General features: G+C 26.3%; 1 protein-coding gene across 1 annotated transcript; it reads left to right on the top strand.

Annotated features, from left to right (window-relative positions):
- Positions 1 to 922: 922 nt before the first annotated feature.
- Positions 923 to 2,217, top strand: LOC111307905 (putative glutathione S-transferase). The gene is made up of 2 exons (XM_089751300.1): positions 923 to 1,291; positions 1,672 to 2,217. The coding sequence occupies exons 1-2, from the start codon at positions 983 to 985 to the stop codon at positions 2,035 to 2,037; spliced, it is 675 nt and encodes a 224-aa protein (XP_089607426.1). The 5' UTR covers positions 923 to 982; the 3' UTR covers positions 2,038 to 2,217.
- The last annotated feature ends 19,679 nt before the right edge of the window (positions 2,218 to 21,896 follow it).

Raw genomic sequence — 21,896 nt, 5'->3', positions numbered from 1 at the left:
TTTAAAGAGGTTCCATTTTTAGATTAATTTAATATTTTATGAAAAAATTTTAATTATTTTTATTTTTATTTTACCAACATTTATGTTTACTAAATAATTTATTAAAAAATAAATAAAAATATTTATTGGAATATTTCCAAAATCTTTTCAACACTTTTGATAACAATTTTATTTTAATTTCTTCATAAATATTTATTTATTTTAAAATATTTATAAAATTTACATGATACAAATAAATAAAAATAATTATAAAAAATTATAAATTTATTTGTCTTAGTTATATTTTTAGTTTTTTATATTAGAAAATAATTAAAATAATACTTAATATAAATATTAAAATATTTATGTGAATAAAAAATAAACAAATAAATAAGAAAATCAACAAAAAACAAAAAATTAAAACTAAGAAGAAAATTGAAAAAAAGAATAAAAATAAAAAAATAAATTGATAACTTTCATCTATGACAAAAACAATTCTATGCTTAAATATAAGAAAATTTAATAAATATTTCTGTTAAAACGCACCCATTTTTTTAAAATTTTCCTTTTTTTGTTTAATTCATCAAAGCCATTAACCTTTCAAGGGGCCTAAAACGCATTTGAAATACCAAACAGACCCTGCTCAATTCATCAAAATATTTCTGTTAAAACATTCTTTGTTTTTTTTACAAGAGCCAAAATGTTGGTATTAATTAAAGGAAAGAAAAGGAAGTAAGAAAGTAGAAAATATTGAAAGAGCAAATCAAAATGCCTTTGAGGTTTCCTGGTGAAGAAGATTCAATTAACAAGAGCCTGAAAGGACAATCAGATAGAAAAGTCAAACTCGAAATCAAAATGTTTGAAAAAAATATAGGTTCACTTTCATGGGTATTAATTTAATTACTTGAAACTTATTGTCCAAGCAAGAATTCTCTGTTGATTGATATATATTGACTTTGGCCAGGCAACAGACTTTTCATCTTGAGCTCAACAAAACAAAGCAATGGCAGAAGTGAAGCTACACGGATTCTGGGCAAGTCCTTTTAGTCATAGAGTGATTTGGGCATTGAAAATTAAGGGGGTAGACTATGAATACATAGAGGAAGACCTTTCCAACAAGAGTGAACTGCTGTTGAAGTACAATCCTATTTACAAGAAGATCCCTGTCCTCGTTCATGGCGGCAACCCAATTGCTGAGTCCCCCATCATCCTCGAGTACATCGAAGAAACCTGGCCAGACAATCCATTGCTGCCAAGTGATCCTTATGAGAAAGCCATGGCTCGGTTTTGGATTCAATTTGGGGTAGAAAAGGTGATTTTGATTCCTTTCATCTTCGTTGACCCATCGTTCTTTTCCTTTCTATTTTTTTTGTTACCGTTTACACAGTTTTTCCCCCTCTAACACGTCTGACCTGAGGGGATCCATAAGTTCAGTTGTGATGACATTTTTAAAATTGAAAAATAAAAAAATTCAAAAGAAATTTTCTCTTAAATATGGTCAAAATTTTCCTTTAATATTTCTTTCACTAATAAAATTTGTAAACTCATTAACAATTTTTGTATATATGATAAGAGAACATAAATTCTAAATTCAATGGCTGACAGATTCAATGTGACAGAAGAGAAATATATAGTTACTCTTTCGTCTATTAATTTCTTGTTTAGAATAATCATATTGTATTATGATCTTAGGATCCGGTCTTCCGTGCATTTTTTCAATCAAGCGGTGGAGAGGAGCAAGAGAAAGCAACAAAGGAATTCTTGGAAGTACTGAAAATTATAGAAGAGAAAGCTCTTGGGGATAAGAAGTTCTTTGGTGGTGATACCATTAATTTAGTGGACATCACCTATGGGGTGCTGACCTATTGGTTCAAGAATGCGGAAGAAGTAGTTGGCGTCAAGGTGATGGACCCAAACACCTTACCTCGACTGTGTCAATGGGCTCAAAATTTCATGCAAGTTCCCGTCATTAAAGAAACCATTCCTGATCCTGACAAAATGGTGGCCTATATTAGACGCATCAGGGAGAAGATTGTAGTTGAACAGCTTAACAAATAGTAAAAATAAAAAATAAAAAAGCTTCATATACTAGCTAGCCTTCATGGAGAATCGATTTTCACTAGGCAACTTGGGATTGTTACCTATAGCTATATACGTAATGTGGTTGCTTATGTTCTATTGTACTTTCTTAGTTATCCACAGCTATATCCGTAATGTACTTACTTATGTTCTATTGTATTTTCTTTCTTCTATTCTTTCCTTTTTATTTGAAAAATTTAGGATTCTTACTTAACTATTAGATATCATGTGACTTTCATGGTCATTATACAATATATATCTTCTGATTTATTGAAAGATAATGGTTTAACACCCCATTTTGTTCATATTTTATTGATATTATTGGATTTCGAGTTTTAATTTACATTAGGTATTCAATTGTGTCTTGCATTTTAAGTCCAAATAAAAAAGGTTCAAAAGTGTTTATTTTATTTATATTTTGTTATTTGGTAAAAAAAATAACATAAATTTTGATTTTTAAAAAAATTATGATTTTATTTAAATTTGAAATTTAAAGGTTGAGTTTGATTTTGATAATGTTTAGGAATCAAGTTTTTATAAGACAAGAAATTTTGATAGGATTTTGATAGATTCAATTGGTATTAAAATTTTTCAAATTAAAAAAGAATTCAATCCTTATATAAAGAGTCCAATTCTTAATCAAAAGCACTAACAATTAAAGAATTAAGAAGCAATTGAGACAATCAGAATCATCAAGCAACATAGAATTTTAAGGGAGAAGTTTTTTGGCTAAAGAGAAAAAAGAGAAGGAAATTTTGAAGGCTTTAGTTTTTTTTACTTAAATATTCATAGCAAACAACAATGTTTGGAAGAGGCTTAACTTGTGCTTAAACTTGTTTGCCCCATGCGTTGACCTGCTTTTTGACTTGACTCATTTGCATGTTTTTTTGTTTCTATTTTTAGATTTTTAATTTCTTATTTTTTTGTTTTATTTTTATTTATTGTCCTTTTTTTCTATTTTTATTGTGATTGAATTAAAAGTTATGAGAAAAAAAAAAGAAAAAAAAAGAGAGGAAACTTTGGTAAGATTTTTATTATCATATTTATATGCATGATTTTTATTATATTTATTTGCATGAAATTTTTGCATTATTACTTGCATGATTTTTATTATATTTATTTGCATGATTTATTATGCTTTATTTTTTCATCATATTTGCATGTTTTGATTATAGTATTATTGTATGATATTTTTAATAAAATTATTGTATGAAAATATTTCGAAAATAAATAAAAGGAATTGATATTTGATTTTTTATAAAATATTTAATAAATTTGACAATAGAACCTCTTCAAATAAACAATGAGTTTATCTTGAATACTCTTAAGGTGAAAAAAAAAAATTTTTTTATGAAAGTCTAAAGATTTGACTTTTTTTGAATACTTTAAATATTGAAATTAATAAAAAAACAATCATATTTGATTAAGACTTAGAAAAGATAACACATAAGATTGACTTGATATGAATTTTGGGTGTAATAGGATGCTAATACTTTCCCTGCATATAATTAACTCCCGAACTTAGTTCTATTTATTTAAATTAGAACATATTCTTTTTAAAGATCTTTAGTCAAGTTTAAGATAATTTTAAAAAAAATGATTCACATAAGTGGCCAATCATACTTACTTAAAAAATTGGTGATGACTTCATATATTTTTATTCTAATTGGCAGAATGTTATGACACTACTTAATAAATGTTAAACCTTTTATTGATCAATTAAAAATAGAAAAGAGATTTTTGTTTAATAATTCATATGTTGAATTTGCATAATTAAGAAAATTTATCATATGGTGTCAAAGTTTTTGATTTAAAAACTTGCGATTTTCCTTTAAAGATTACTCAATATATATTATGATTGATTTTAATGTTATTGTTTGTCATCAATTCCATTTTGCAAGGAAAATTTAAAATTTCAATATTCTTTACAAGTTAATACTAGAATGCTACATGAAATCTCAAAAGCAACAATTAAAGTTTCCATTCTTTTTTTTTTTTATGTGTATCATTATTTTGAAACTACAATCCATTTAATTACAATGTGACTCATATCCTTACATGAATTTAATATGACAATAATAATATTCATTAGATTAATATATTAAAGAAATGTATAATATAAAAAGTTAATATTGAAATGTATAATTATGGAAATTATTTTATTAGATTAATATATATATTAAAATATATAATATATTGAAAGAGGAAATAACATAAAGAAAAGTTAATGAAGTTGGCATAATAAAGGTACGATAGAAGAAATGAATCTAACATAACAGTTATTAAATCATGAACAATATAATTAAATATTATGAATTTATTCCAATTATGAAAGTAAATGAATCTTTAACTATTTTATACCTATCTATTTATTATAATATTTATGTTGTATTGTACTATATATTAGGAATGCAATAATATGTGAAACTTATATATGATGGTTTTTAGGTATTTTGCTTACAAACAATATTAACAGCTTTCGCATACGTATATTTTGGGTTTTCATTATGCCTATTATTATTGAAATAATTGTTATAGCTTTTTTATTGGATATCTTTAATATGTATAATTTGTTAGTTATCAAAGTGATCAAATTAGAAAGTTTTCATAGATGCCAAAATAAATAAAATTATTTGATAACATGATTATGTGGTGCTATAAATGAAATAGCATGATTATATATATTTATGAATAACTTGAAGCTCATTGATTATAAAATATTTAAAGATCGCCCAAAAGTAGATTAATTAGTTTTATAGTGATGAACATGATCATGGTTGATTAATATAATTCATTAGATATTTTTACATATCCAAAGATAGCAACATATATAATTAGAGGATACATAATTGCCAATTATGTGAAATCAAAATTAAGTATCAATTATGCTTATTGTTGTTCATTGCTGGACTACCTAAAGGTGAACTTCAATGTAAATTTAATGTTTATGCGAACATTATTTGAATTTGAATTATGTATTTACATTATAATTTAAAAAAATTAATGTATGAGCATTCTATATATTTTGTAGCACCTTTTCTTGTTTCTCTTCATTCATAAGTTTTATTTATTATAAAGTTCAATGGGTTCAATTTTTCTGAGTGGTGTGAGCAAGTCTAATATCATCTAAGTGTTTTGGATCCTAATTGATAGGTCCATTGCTATTATTGATTTTAGCAATGTTTTTCATAAGGACTGTGAAGATTAAATAAACTAAGTTTAATGTTCATGTAAATGACAGTAACAAATAATATTAAGTCAATAATTCTTAAAATTGATAATGCTAAAGAATTTTTAAAGTTTGTGAAAAATGTATCTCAATATGACTCTGTTAATAAGTCACTTGTTGGAACCTTAATTTGTATGTTAACTACCATGAAATTTGATGGTTCTCATTGCATGAGCATGTCACTGAAATGTTAAATACAGTATCAAGATTAAGATACATGGAAATGCAAGTGAGTGAAAATTTCTTTATGTAGTTTATCATAAACGCCTTACCTTTTAAGTATGGTCCATTCTAAATAAATTCACACAATAAAAGATAAATGGAATGTGATTGAATTATAAAGTATATTTATTCAAGAGGAACCAAAGCTTAAAAAGCAAGGACTTCCATAACAAGCAATGCTTAATAGGCCTTTGTTTCATCTAATGGTAGTATGTAGTCTAGGATTAAAACCAAAAATCCATAAGAAATGGTCTTTAGTTTTTCTACTTGCAGAGGTAAACTTATCTAAAGTGTTCCACAATCTCTCTTTTTCTTTTTCATTTTTTTACTTAATACTCTACTTAAATGAGCTATAAGTCACTTATGGATTTAAGTCCAACCATCCATTATGGATAAGCAATGCATCTAGATATGGCATTTTATAGTGGAATATAAACCCCATTATTTCAAAAGTGATGCATTAGGAATTCCATATATCTGATATATGAATTTTTTTGGATAATTCAAGATTGAAAACTCTTAACTCTCATACATAATGTTTTCCCTATGAGAAAATTATTCTTTTCTTTGAAACGATCAATTTCTTAAGTGGCAACACTAAGATAAAGTAGGAATCACTCAAGATTATCTCTTAGTAATCGGTAATAATTCCATACTTCTCATAGTTTTTCAATCTTATCACCTATCAAGGATTTAGTTTGTAGATCCACTAATAAGAAGTTTCTTTTCTTCATTATAACATATGATTATTTCTTTTATAGCAAGTGATTGGTTCTTTTATTCATTCAATAAAAGGTATACTTTTTAATAAACCTTTTAAAATCAAAATAAGCCTTGTTGGTGTGAGACATATCATTAAGCTCAAATTTTATGCATGATAATGCCATAAACGATTGTTTCTCATAACAATCTTTTGATCTTTGTGAATCACAATTTGATCTCAACCATCTAATGTGATTACAACATTTAAGATAAATAATCAATCGCTTGTGATTTTGAAACTCATTTTATCCAAATTCCATTTCAACCTTATTCATTTTCACAATGATAAATTGCAATCTATCTTCTTTAAATTAACATACTTATAATAAGACTTTGGTTTTAGCCTATCATAATTCTTACCTTGTCATTTGTCTAAAGTACTTTCCTTTTCACTTGATCAATGTAAGTTTTCATTCATACCATTATTAAGACAACTCCTTTATGTATCCATTTGATGTATTTTAAGCTTGTATCTTATAATATAACTCTTATAGAACAAAACAATAGATTTTTAAGTAATTCAAACCATTTGGTTTGAAACTTGCATTTTAACAAGTTTAGAATAAAGATCTATTTTAATTCTTAAAGGCACACTTTAATTAGTGATTCATAACATGTTTCTTTTATATTTAATCATTCATTAATGCTTATAACTTCTCATTTTCACAAAGTGAATATTATAGACATGTCATCTCGTTAGTCACCATATTAATTTGTTTCCAAATTAATTGCCTTTTTGAAATGATACACTTTAGTAAATTGTTTATTCTCATTACATATTTTGTATGGACTTTTCCATAAATCTCTTGCCAATCTTTAACTCAAGATTGTGTAAAAAATTAGTATCATATAATAATGTAATCATATATTATAACTCATGAATCAATAATAATATATAAATATCATGTTTTTAAAAACTTAGTCATGCAATAAACCATGACATTAATCACATATATATAAAAATCATTTATCATTCACCTTGTATTTTAAAAATTCATGAGACAATAAAGCATAATGCTTAACTCAAGTTTAACCATGCATCAATAATATAAAAACATGATTAAATTATAAACACCAAACACTATTATTTATCATGTTATTTTGAATTCTCATATGACAATAAAAAGATATATTTTGCTCATATAAGAAATCATGAAAAATAATCATCACGTAACAATTAATCATATTTAAACTAAGATCACCAATATCAAATCATCTTGTATTTTAAAACTAATACTTTAAAAACTATTTGAGCTAGTCATGCTTGTTTTTATTAAATAATTATCATTATTCTAAAAATAAATTTTAGAACATTTGCAAGGCTATATTGACTTTACAAAATAAGAATTTCATAATTTCATACATACATCATTTTAAGATATATGCAAAACTTATGAATTTTATATCAAATCTCTTGATAACTTATAGCATGCTTTATATTATCAAATATTCTAACAACTATAATTTTCAAATTAATGAACATGCATTATGCTAATCATAATAACTATGCATGAATAATGTATTGATCTCAAACAATATGACAATTCACAATTTGTTATAATCTTTCAATAACATCATATTAAATCAACATTGTAAAAATATACATAAATCACTTAAATAATCTATAATACTACTTAACTTATTAGCCAATAGATACAATAAATTTTATTTGAATAAAAAATGAATAATCATTGTCATTGTTTTTGGTGTCTATTCAGTACCAATTAACTTGTTGTGATTTCTTACACAATTCTTAATGGGCTTGTTTCAATCTTTCCTTTATCATTTTATTTTGACATGATCTTTGATCAATATCAAATCATAATAAAATGAAAATTAAACAATGATCCTTTAAAAAATACATCGACTTTTTGAATAAACTTCAACAAAAGATATTTAAAAACAAATTTTAACAATATAATCATACAACCATTTAATCACATAAATTAATTGCAATGAAAAAATTATGTACCTCAATGTACCAAAGGTTAAACCATTTAGAACACTTAACTTTTGCTCCTTTATTCATGAATCATACTTACTTTTCTCAAATTTAATATTTGCAGGGGACAACTAATTTTAATCTTCCACAATCACAAAGATAGTTTTTCTATAAAATAATTTTTTGGTTTTGCTTTAACACCAATAATATCCTTTAGTATCTTTCATATAATTATTCTCCACTTCATAAATGTGAAACTTGATTGCAAATGTTGCCATTAGAGAAAAATTATTATCTTTAAATTATTGTATATGGGTATAGTTATAGCTACAAAACTAAAATGCAAAAATAGAGAAGAAGAAATAAACTCTTAGGCAAGGCACTTTTAGGAAACTATCTTAAGGATAGTAGTCTCTTCATTACGGTATAAATGGATTCTTGAAAATGTTATCCTCAAGGTACAATGCCTAAATAAAAGAAAATTTTGATTGCACTTGAATTCTTTTTGAACTCACATGAATCATGAACAAATAAAGAGTGCAAGAAAAATAAAATATGTTTTTAATCTTTAAAAATGAAAAGGTGTAAGATTCTATGAAAAATTAGTGTTTAAGAAGTATATATAAGCCTTAAAAGATTTTAAACATCATTTAATGAATGAATATCATTTGAATGAAGTAACACTTCTTTTGGAATGAAAAAATATGCCTAACGGACTTATTTTTTGACTTTTTAGGATGAGTGGTGTAGACACCCATCTTTGTCTGGGGTCAATAGGGTTGATTTTATTATTATTGTTATCAGTATAGTATAATTTAATATATTATAGTATAGTATAGTTTATTATTATAGTATAGTATATTGTAATATATTATTTTATTAAATTATTATTTATTATAGTTTATTATTATTATTATTATTATTATTATTATTTTTCTGCATGATCATGGTTTGAATAAGGAAGTTGAAACTAAAATCGAATCAGCTGAATCCAAGGAATCTACATGGTCAAGGATCATAATCTAGAATTAAATCAAAGATCTTAATTCAATCCAGACACATCACAATCCAGACACATCACCTAAGTCCTAGCCTAAAATCATGCTCGGGTAGAATTCAATCTCAAGATTCAAGCTTATATTGGTTTTGTTCGATCCCTAAGTTGAATGATGACTGCCTATAAATTGAATAATATTTTTAAAAACAAGATAGGGTGGATTGAGAGAGAAAAAACTCAATGTTTAAGTTTCTGAAATTTTGTGTTACTGGGATTTTATGTTCAATTTTCAGGAATTTTAGGTTTAATTTAAAATTTCTAGATTAGACTTAGGTTTCTAGGTTTAAGGTTAAATTTTTGGAATGGTTTTGAAGAAATCTGAAAAATCTAGAAAGTTTTAGTTTTTCTAGAAAAAATCCGGGTTTGAAAAATGAACTTTGAATTTTTTTGATAAGTTTTTCAATGAAGTTTGAGTTTTTTGATGGAATTTCGATCAATTTTCCAAAAACAGGTGACCAAACCCAATTTTCAATTGAATTTTTGGGTTTTTTTTTAGAGAGAAGTGAGAGAGAATTGAGGATAAAAAAAGAGGGTAGGGAATTCTGAATAAAAGCTGAGTGGTGTGGGTTTTATACTTCTCCTACATGATGCCGTTTTGGAAGTCTCAAACTCATGAGTAGACCCATTGACCCATGCGTTGACCTGTGTGTTGACCCACCTAAATCACAAGTTTTTTTTTCATTTTAATTTTAATTTATGTTTATTTTGATTTTAATCTTTATTCATTTTATTTTAGTAATTTTTATTAGCTATTTATTTTTATTGAGTGATCTATCATTTATTAAATATTTTGCAAAAATAAAATTTTTATTCCTGGAAAGCAAAAAAAATAAAAATAAAAATAAAAAATAATATTTTCAAATAATTTTAAATAGAATCCACCAAACTATTGAAAAATTTTATAAATAAATTTCAAAAAATAAAAAATAATTTTTATCATTTAAACTATAAGAAGATTTGCTTCTTGAATTAAGTTCTACTAAAGTATTGGGAGACTTAATGGACTTTCTCAAAAAAAAAAAAAAAATTGTTGCAAAAGTTTTTTATAATAAAATCTCACAAAACTATTGAGAGATATACCTCAAGGTAAGTTTTACCAAACTATTGGGAGACTTATTGATTTTTTTGAATAAAATACATTAATAAATTTGACAAAAAATCTCTTCAGAGTGGGATATTAGTCTCCATGAATATTCCTGAAGTCAAAGAGTTATCTTAAATTGCTATTAAACTATTGGGGAATTTTGAGATTAATTCTTAATATTAAATACTTCGATAAAGCATAAATATTTTTAAGGCTTGGATAATTTGAAATCAAACTGGTACTATCTTTGGATGGGCACTATGAGGGTGCTATAACCTTTTTCATGTGTAACTGTACTTCTGAACGTAAATCTGGTTTTGTAGATTAGCTTCAATCAGATGGCCAATCACATCTAAACAAAAAAGATTCGTAGAGACTTCTCTAATCCATATCTAACGGTAGGTCCACGGATCTATACGTTATGATAGTTTGGTGACTCTACTGAGGATATCAAGAGTTAGGCCAGTAAATAATTTCTTATTATCCAAGCTTTATTTAATAAATTTGAGATTATTTTCTTTCTTTCCTATTTCTTTCTTTTCATTGATTATATTTTATTTAGTTATTCAATTATATATATCTGTCATTCATTTGTATGTGTATAATATAAACTCTCTTCCTGAGCTCTACCTTTAGGAAGGAGTGAAGTATTTATGCCCTCATGAGATTTCATATCTTCGTATGGGCTTGCGAAACACTCTCACTCAAATTAAACCCTTTTCACTTGTAGCCTATAATGGGTGATGATCGAAGTGCCTTATTAGTCTGTGATAGACAATGATGTAAGAAAAATTTGGGAACCTTTTAAAAGTAATCCAAATCATATGTAGTTAACTTTAAGAGCCTAACCATAGATAGAGCCATGTCTTTCCACCTTTTATAGCTAATCCATAATTTAGGGTCATGTTGTTATTTTACTTGCTTTATAGTGTTTATTCTTTATTGAAATGACTAACTGATTTTCTCTTCTCATTTATTTCTTTTCTTCTTATGCATATTCATAAACATATATAAATTGTTTTACATTCATTCATGATCATTTATTCATTATGTCAAATCATGTCAAGATCATTTATTCTAGATTGTGATACCAAAGTGCAAGAATAGCTTAACATTTAAACTAGAGCCAAAAAGATGGAACTGGATAATGCAAACTATTTTGAAAGGTTAGAAAAGGCCCAGAAGATAATTGAGGAGAAACTAAGCAAGATTCTAAAAGCTCTGGAGAAAATAAACAAAAGGAAAGTAATAAAAAAAGATGTTTCACATGAAATTATTGAGTCACTGTATCCTTAAAATTTTGGTCTACACAAAACCACTCCAAGCTTTTAGCCATAGCAAAGCATGTTCCTAAGTCACAACTATCCAAGAATGCCCTATACATCCAATCAAGTAAATGTTCAGAGTTATATTGATCCTGTTTTTACTAAAAAAGCAATCGAACCAAATCAAATCTCCAATTTGGATGAGTCAAAAGAAAAAATGAAGTTAAAAATGGTTGGATCCTTAGAAAACTCTAAGATTGATTAAATAATAAACATGATTAAGGAAAGAATATGGGTTGTAGAAGGCATTGATTTCTATAAATCCATGGATGTTGTAGGGCTTTGTTTAGTAATAGATGTAATGATGCCACCTAAGTTTAAAGTGTCAAAATTTAAAAAATACGATGGTACTAAGGGCCCTATTATACATGTCACAATGTATTGTTGTAAGATGACAGCATACGCTAGCAATGAGAAATTGCTCATGCATATTTTTCAAGACAACTTAACTGGGTCTACTACAAGGTGGTATGTTCAATTGGATAAGACTCGCATAAAATCGTGAAAAGATTTAACTTGATCTTTCATCAATGAGTATCGTCACATCATAGATATGACTCTTAATCACCTTTCATTACAAAGAATAGAAAAAAAATCTGAGTCTTTCAAAGAGTATGCTTAAAGATGACGAGATATCATTGCTTAAGTACAACCTCTTTTAACTAAAAAAAATAACAGTTTTTTTTTTGTAAGCACTTAAAGTAGTCCTATTATAAGAAGATGATAGAGAATGTAACAAAGAATTTTACTGATATGATGGTTTTAAAAGAGATTATTGAAAATGCCATAAAAAATGACAAGTTTGAGAAGGAAAAGACTAACAATGCTAAGAAAGATGGGATGCCTAAGAAATAAAAAGATGAAACCAAGATGGTGAGTTTTGAGGGGCAGCAATCTATAAGTTATGCTCTATATCCACTATATGCTCATCTTGCTGACTAACCAGCCACCAATAATATTGCATAAGTTTCTTACCCATTTTATTTTCCAATTATGAACAACATTGCTTTAAGTCCTCATCAATCAACTTTTTAAGCACCTGCATATAAGCCTAACCCTGTTACTCCACCAGTTTCAAGGCCTAACAACCAAGCGAGTAGTTTAAAAAGATCTAAGGTAATAAAAAAAAAACTCACATTGATCTTATCTTTATAACCTATATTAAGCTATTTTCAGATTGATCAAGAATGACCTAGTATCTTTAATCTTTTTTGAGCCATTGAAGCCATTATATCCTAAATAATACAATGATAATGCCATAGTGACTACTGTAATAAGAATGTGGGTCACTCCATAGACATCTGCCTTACTTTCAAGCATAAGATATAAAGTTTAATTTGAGCAGATTTGATGAGCTTTAGTGAATTAAGAGAGCTGAATATCTATAAAGGCTCTTTACCTAATCATCTAGAGGCATGATTTTAGAAAAGTTGATTGAAACTGCTTATCATCTTAAGATTTTTTGAGAATATGGATTTCTTTTATGTATTTGGATATCATTTTATTTTTTATCATTTTAATAAAAATGACAGATTTAATACATTTTCATAACGTTCCTTTTTGTGTGAATCATCATTATTAACTCCTACCTTCTCATATTTTATTTTCATATCCATTATTTGATTTCAGATAATGAATGTTTAGACACTCATGATGATAATTCAAGATTTTATTTTGAAAATATCATTCATGATGATTTGGTTGATAGATAGAAATTATTGATTTATTGGGACTGTTGAATAAAAAAAAGACAAATCTGGTGATGAATTTCAAAAAAGATGCAACACACGATCTTTGTAATTGTTCATTCACAAATATGCTCTTGGTTAATAAATATTCTTCGTTGAGAGTATTCATGTTTAAGATGAGAAATTACCATTTTTCTTTTATCTTAAAAACAAAAAATGTAAAATTATCCTTTGCTACACTATTTGAGCTTGTTAAAAATTTTTTTTATAGAATCTTAACCAAAGATCACTCTCACATTGGGGGAAAAGTTTGAAAAGGCTGTTTATTTCAAGGGGTAAAGCCCTTTTGTGCTCAAGTTTTTCTTGAAAAATAAAAAAAAAAGAATGAAAAAAAGAAAAAATGAAGAAAAATTGTTAGGGCAAAATGGCAATGTGCTCTACATGAAAAATGATTCTTGGTTTGATAACCTTTCAAATATAATTTGAGCCTATTTTATCCATTTCTTTCATAACCCCTTACCATAGTTTACATTACGTCCCTTAAAAGTCCATTTTGATTGAATATGAATACTCGAGTTGGAGAATCATGAATTAAATGAAGACAAATTTACTATTAGATTGTTTGAGACTTTGATTAAAGTGATACTGATGGATAAAGAAAGAAAAAAAAATGAAAAGAAATATGAGAAAAAATTGTGCAAAAAAATAAAAAAATAAAATAACAAAAATGAAAAAAAAAGAGAAAGGTTTAAATTGAAAACCCGAAAGGGCAATTTAAATAAAGATGAAAACTTAAAGAAACAATATCATGTGAGGGTCCCAAGAATAAGGATGATGATTGATTCAAAGATTGAAGATATTGATGGAATGTGTTTTTGAAAGAGAATTCTAAGTTGGAGTTCAAAATTATTTGAACAATCATTATTTTGGGATGTTGATATCCCATTTGAACAGTGAAAATATTTTGCCTTTATTCACCTCTGATTTATTATTGACCATATTTTTTTTATAATAAAAACTCATTTTTCTTATCCTTTACCAAATGTACATCTCCTAAATAAATCAAAGAAATGTATTATGTTTGTCATTAATTTGAATGATGCTAAATAAATGAATGACACTGTTAATAAAAGATTTTTTTATTCTTTTGAAAGAAATCCAAGATGAAAGAAATGAAAGAAGCTTGAGAAAATTATTTAAAATGGGACAAACAAAGTGACCCAATGATGAATTCAGTGATAGATTGATTGACATGATTTGTGATTATGGCCAGATTAGGAGAATGACATGGCTTAACTGATAGAATTTGTTTGGAGATTAGTAATATCGAGAAGCTAAAGAGGAATAGTGGAGTTTGAAACCTTGTCACCATAATTGAAAGATCATTAGCATTGACAAATTGTATTTACATTTGCATCCTAGGCTTGCATTTACATCATTGCATTATCACTTATCACTGATTCAATCTTAGCTTAGTTCAAATCATTTTCCTGACTCGTGGTTTCATCATAATCATTCATTTTTTACCTTGACTTGGTATTGGTCGCTTTATCTTTTAGATTAGAGGTTTCATCTTAGTCAGTCGATCTTGGCTTAGTCCATATCATTTTTTGACTCGTGATTTTGTCTCAATCATTTAATTGTAGCTCAGTCTAGATTAATTTTTTGACTAGCGACTTCTTCTCGGTTATTCATTTTTTACCTTAACTCAGTCCTAGTCGCTTTATCTTTTAAATCTGTGATTTCGTCTCGATCAATCGATCTTGATTCAGTCCAAATCATTTTTCTGACTCGCGGTTTCATCCTGATCATTTGATCTTGACTCAGTCCAGATCATTTTTCGGACTTGCGATTTTATCCTAGTCATTCATTTTTGACATTGACTTGATCTTGGTCACTTTATCTTTTAGAATCGCGATTTCATCTTGGTCAATCAATCTTGGCTCAATCTATATCATTTTTTTGACTCACAATTTCATCCTAGTCATTCGATCTTGGCTCAATCCATATCATTTTTTTAACCTACGATTTTGTCTCAATCATTCATTTTTTACCTTAACTCAGTCCTAGTCGCTTTATTTTTTATACTTGTGGTTTCGTCCTAGTCATTCGATTTTGGCTCAATCCAGATCATTTTTCTAACTTGCAACTCAATCTTGGTCACTTATTTTGATCTCGGCTCAGTCCAGATCATTTTATTTTTTTGATTCACGATTCAATCTCAATCACTTATTTGATCTCAAGTCAGTTTAAATCATTTTCCTAACTTGCTACTCAATCTCAATCAATTTTGCTTATTGACTTGATTTTTGGAACAAAGTGGATATCTAAGTTTTTGCATGATCCCTGTCTAACAAAAATGTACAAATAGCGGCAGCTGTAGATAGCTATCAATGTCCGGGGTCAATAGGGCTGATTTTATTATTATTATTACTAGTATAGTATAATTTAGTAAATTATAATACAGTATAGTTTATTATTATAGTATAGTATATTGTAGTATATTATTTTATTATATTATTATTTATTGTAGTCTATTATTATTATTATTATTATTATTATTATTATTATTATTATTATGTTTTTTTTTTCATTTTTTTACATGATCGTGGTTCAAATAAGGAAGTTGACACTAAAATTGAATTAGCTGAATCCAAGGAATCTGCATGGTCAAAGGATCACAATCCAAAATTAAATTAAAGATTTTAATTCAATCCAGACAAATCACTTAAGACCTAGCCTAAAATCAATCTTAGGCAGAATTTAATCCTAGGATTCAAGTCTCGAGGATTGGTTCTGTTCGATCCCTAAGTTGATTGAGAACTGCTTATAAATTGAATAATGTTTCTGAGAACAGGACAAGGTGGATTGAGGGAGAAAAGACTCAGTGTTTAATTTTTTGAAATTTTGGATTGCTAGATTATGGGTTCAATTTTTGGGAATTCTAGGTTTGATTTAAAATTTCTAAATTGGGACTTAAGTTTCTAGGTTTAGGGTAAAATTTCTAGAGTGGTTTTGAAGAAATCTAAAAAATTTAGAAAGTTTTTGTTTTTTTGGAAAAAATCTAGGTTTGAAATATGAACTTTGAATTTTTTGATAAGTTTTTTGGTGAAGTTTGAGTTTTTCGATGAGATTCTAGTAAATTTTTCAAAAATCGGTGGCCAAGTCCAGTTTTTAGTTGAATTTTTAGGTTTTTTAAAGAGAAAGGAGAAAGAATTAAGGATAGAGAGATAGAAGGCAGGTAAATAAAAGCTGAGTGGTGTGGATTTTATACTTCCCCAACACAATGCCGTTTTAGAAGTCCCAAACCCATGGGTAAACCCATTGACCTGCGTGCTAACCCGATCTGAATCGTAGGTTTTTTATTTTTATTTTTGATTTATTTTATATTTTGATTTTGATTTTTGTTTATTTTATTTTACTGATTTTTATTAGTTATTTATTTTTATTGAGTGACCTAGCATTTATTGAATATTTTGCAAAAATAAAATTTTTATTCCTAGAAAGAAAAAATAAAAATAAACATAAAAATAATCTTTTCAAATAATTTTAAATGGAATCTACCAAACTATTGAAAAATTTCATAAATAAATTTCAAAAAATAAAAAAATAATTTTTATCTTCCAAACTATTGAAGGATTTGTTTATTGAATTAAGTCATACCAAAGTATTAAGAGACTTAATGGACTTTCTCAAAAAAAAAAAAAAAAATTTTTGCAAATGTTTTTTAGAATAAAATCTCACCAAATTATTAGGAGTTTTGTCTCAAGGTAAGTCCTACTAAACTATTAAGAGACTTGCTGATTTTTTTGAATAAAATACATTAATAAATCTAACAACAAAGCTTTTTTAGAGTGGGATACTAGTCTCCATTAATATTCCTAAAGTGAGAGAATTATCTTAAATTACTACCAAACTATTGAGGTAATTTTGAGATTAATTCTCAATATTAAATATTTTGGTAAAGCATGAATATTTTTAAGGCTTGGATAATTTAAAATTAAATTGGTACCATCTTTGGATAGGCATTATGATGGTGTTATAACTTTTCTCATGCTTAACCATATTCTCAAACCTAAATTTGGTTCATGGATCAGATTTGATTAGGTGACCAATCACATCTACACAAAAAAGATTGGTGGTGATTCTTCTAATCTATATCTAATGGTAAGTCCACGGATCTATACGTTATGATAAGTAATTGACTTCCCGATAAGGATAGTTGACTACCTTATGTTTTTTCTTCATCTAGAATATGGCCATTCGGATGCTCACATAACGCATTCAAATGCTTACTTTCTAACTCTCAAATTTTGTCATTCTTAGATAGGATAGTTGATTACCCTTGAAGGGTAGTTGATTGGTTTTTTAAATAGAATGCAAAAATTTGAATACTTTCTTTTTGAAAATCAATTTCTCACTTTTTTGGGTAGGGTAATTGGTTGTTCCTCAAGGGCAATCAACTACCCATGCAATCAACTGCTCATGCCTATTTTTCTATCAAAATATCAATTGCTCAAGGATAGTTGCTAAGGCAATCAACTACTCAAAGGTAATTGACTGCTCCCTCTTCACTTCATTCCAATAATTTTTTTTTTACTTCAAAAATATCATTTTTTAAAATACACATTACATACTAAATGATTTTAAAACAATGTTTTCATTTTAATAATCTTTATAAAACATTTCTTAGGTAATATATGCACCATAACGAACACAAATAAATAACTCTCAAAATTATTTTGGCTAGATTTCAAAATTAAATTTAAGAAATGATAAATTTATGATGTATTTAAATGAGAATGATTTAAGTAAATTGAATTATAACTTATTTATATAAAAGTAAGAATATTGAATATTTAGAAAAGAGAAAATATAATTAATTTAGTAGAAAAAAACTTTTATCTTGTAGTCATTTTGAAAATAAATGTAAAATGTAAAAAGAAAAAATAATAATTTGTTGTATGAATATTTTAAAATTTAAATCAAATCAAAATTACAATAATTAATGTAGACACATGGTATTTATTTTATACTGTAATATGTCAAAAAAATAGACAAATCACGTTGAATTTTTTCTTTTATTGTTAAAGATTTTGGTTTTTATATATTTATAAAAGACTAATGCAGGACACATGGTGTTCATTTAATACTAATACATGTTAAAAGAATAGATAATTTACATTAGATTTTTTTTCCCCAAAGGTTTTGACTTTTATATATTTATATAAAATTAGATAATTACATTAAGTGATAAAACTATTATTAATCATAATATATATACAATGATAATGTTCTCAACAAATGCAAAAATTTGTCCCGAAAGTTGAACCACATAATGTTAAAAAAATAGTATACACTATCTTAAACTCAAAATTTCAAACTCAAAAAACCCAAAATGAACCTTCAATTGAATTTTAAAAATAATTTCTCCAAAGTAACATGACAATAAAACAATCAACATATTATAATTCATGAATGACAATAAAAAAATATAATTAATAATAAATAATCACATAAAGATACCAATTAAAAGAAAAAAAAAACACTTGTTTTCTTCACTTGTACCTGTTGATTTTCTTTGATGCATGATATTTCTATTACCTCTATATTCTTCTCTTTCAACATCTTTGATTAGCATTCCTTCAATTTCCTCATTTCCTTTCATTGTTTATTATTAGATTTTTTTTCTCTTACAAATCTCAAGCGCAAGACACAAAACAAATCCTAAATTAAAAAAAAAAAAATCGTTGGCTACAGCACTTTTCCATCACCTTTCTCAAATATTCTCCTTAACTTTCCTCCTTTTAATTGTTCAACAACTAAAATTTTCATTGTTTTAAAACCCCAAACTAAATTTAGAAAATTAAAGAAGGATGGAAGATAAACAAGAGAGAAAAAGATTGGGAGATTGACGTAGAGGGAAAAAAATTAGTTTATCCTTTTTTTAATAAAAAATTCAAAAAGTAACTTTTGGCAAATAAAAAAAAAAGGTGAAAGTAGAAGGGATTATAAATGTTGATGTAAAGGAAAAAAAAACAAAAGAAAATGAAAAAGTAAATGAGATTATAAATGCTGATCTAAAAGGGAAAAAAAAAATAGGTGCCATTACAGATTCTGCCTTTAGGATAAAAAAAAATTATGAGACGTGATAGCTTCAGTTCTATAGCATGATCGATTCTCTTCCATAAAATTGAAAGAGAAAGAGACAAAAAGAGACAAAAAAAGAGTTAAGAGCATAATACGCTGATGCTTTTAGAAGAAGTCAAGATTTAGTCAAAATTAGTAAAACTACTTTCACTCTAGTGTTTCAATGGTAGTTCCCTTTGAGCTTTATTGTCTTTCGTTCACTCTTTAATTGACATGGAAGTTTTAGTGCCACGTCCAAGCTAAAAGCAGTGAAAGCAAGTCAAGTAGTGCCAGATGCTGATGAAATAACAGCTTAAATGGATCCATCTTCTTGAATTAAACTCCTACCCGGCGGTGACATCGCTAGCCTTTGGGCTTATGGTGTTGATTGATTTTCTTCCTTACCTTATAGATCTAGTTTTGTCTTCTAAGGAATTTTTTGCTCGTTACACTCCTGTGAAAGCTGCCTCAAGTCAAAATTTTTCAAGAGCTTGAACTGACTGTCTAATGGAAAATTTCTATTAATATTTCATTTCCTGATATGAGTTTTAAAAAGCATTCCCCTGGAGCCTGAACCCCGTCAAAGCTAGCCTTCCTTAATCCCAATCGCATTTGATCTAGAATTCTTCTTCTTCTTCTTCTTCTTCTTCTTCCCTAGCGAAACTACCAACAATTTATTTCAGCTTCGTTAAAAACACATGGGCTATGCCTTAAACTCTCTTAATTGGCCCAGGGGTTAACTAATCTTCGCATCAAGGAGAAGAGCAGAGAGATTTGTCGAAAACACCACGGCAATGCATAATCGCTAAACAAGACCACAAAAGCTATATCGCAAAGATTAGTCTAACTAATCGGCCTAAGGCTTCTAGAGGCTTACATTTTGCATATCTTACATATATATATATATATATATATATATGATGGAAGATGTAAGATGTAAGATTTGTCATTATATTTTGTTTTTTTTTTTTTTATGACTTTGGACCACACATAATATAAATGGAATATTTCATTAAATTGATTTATTAGTATATTTAATATTAATTTTGAATAAAATAAAATATAATGTGCATATTTAACATGTACAATTGTACACCTAATGTGCCTAGAAAAATTATTTTTGCTTTTTTGTGATATTTATACTAAAATAAATACTTTTCCAAATATTAATTTTAATGAAGTTTATAAAAATTAATTCTAATTTATCAAGTAAAAAGAAGTATGATAAAATATATAAAATGATTTTCTTAGGAAAAAAGAGAAATTAAGCTCGGTTTGATTGGTTCTTTTATTTTTTACTTGTTGCTATTTATCATTTGTTTTTAATTCATTTTGCATTTTTTACTTTTCACTTTTTTATTAAAAAACAAAAAGTAAAAATTACAACCAAGCCTAAATGAGAAAAAAAAAAATAAAGAAAACAATGGAAAAGAATTAAGATGGAAATTAGAATAAAATATTTTAATATCTCATTACTCTAATTTTTTATCATACTTTTTGATAAATTATAATTAGTTTAAAAAATTTAAATTTAATATTTAAGAAGTGTTTATTTTAGTATAAATTTTATAAAAAACAAATAATAACTTTTTAACGTGGCATTGTACTTTTTTACATGTTGAATATTTTTTATATTTATTTATAATTAATATGAAATATTTTAATGAAATTTAATAAAATATTTCACTTTCATTAAATATAATCCAAAATTATCAAAAAAATAAAAAAAATATTAATCCAATTAAAATGCAATGATAAATTTCAATTCTCACTTGATGACAAATTTGTCTTTTAAACCATTATTTTGGTAAAATTCAAAGTAAAAAAAATTCAATAAAAAAATAAAATAGTGAAAATTTTTTTGAAAAATAATAAATCAATTAATTTGTATATTTGTATATTGTAAAATATTAATAATTTATATATTTATATAGTATTTATATAAAAATTATGTATTATAATTTATATTTACATAAAAATATAAAATATATATTTTTTGTTTTAATAAATTTATATATAATTTTTATTAAAATTTTAAATCATATTATTTTTATATTTATTATTTATATTATTTTCATATTATTTTATAATATCATATTTTAAATTATCAACTTTATAAAATAAAAAGGAAGTTAACACTCAAGTCACCGGACATCATCAACCTCCCAAGATTCAAACGTGCCAAGCTCAAAAATGCGAGGTAGGACATTCTTTGATACACTAATAAGTGGGACTATCACTTCTACCCCACCCAAAAATTTCATTTTGAGCAGCTTACTAATAAAATTTGAAAAAAAAAATCCAAAAATAAGGAGAGGCAAAGAGATCTATCGAAAACAGAAAAAAAAAAAAGAAAAAAACGGAAAATATATATTTTCCCACGCTTCCAATAAGAAAAAA

Source organism: Durio zibethinus, chromosome 22 (genome assembly GCF_047325235.1).
Source record: "Durio zibethinus cultivar Kanyao isolate XHJ-2024 chromosome 22, ASM4732523v1, whole genome shotgun sequence".
NCBI lineage: Eukaryota > Viridiplantae > Streptophyta > Magnoliopsida > Malvales > Malvaceae > Durio > Durio zibethinus.
This window is presented reverse-complemented; position numbering and strand designations above follow the sequence as displayed.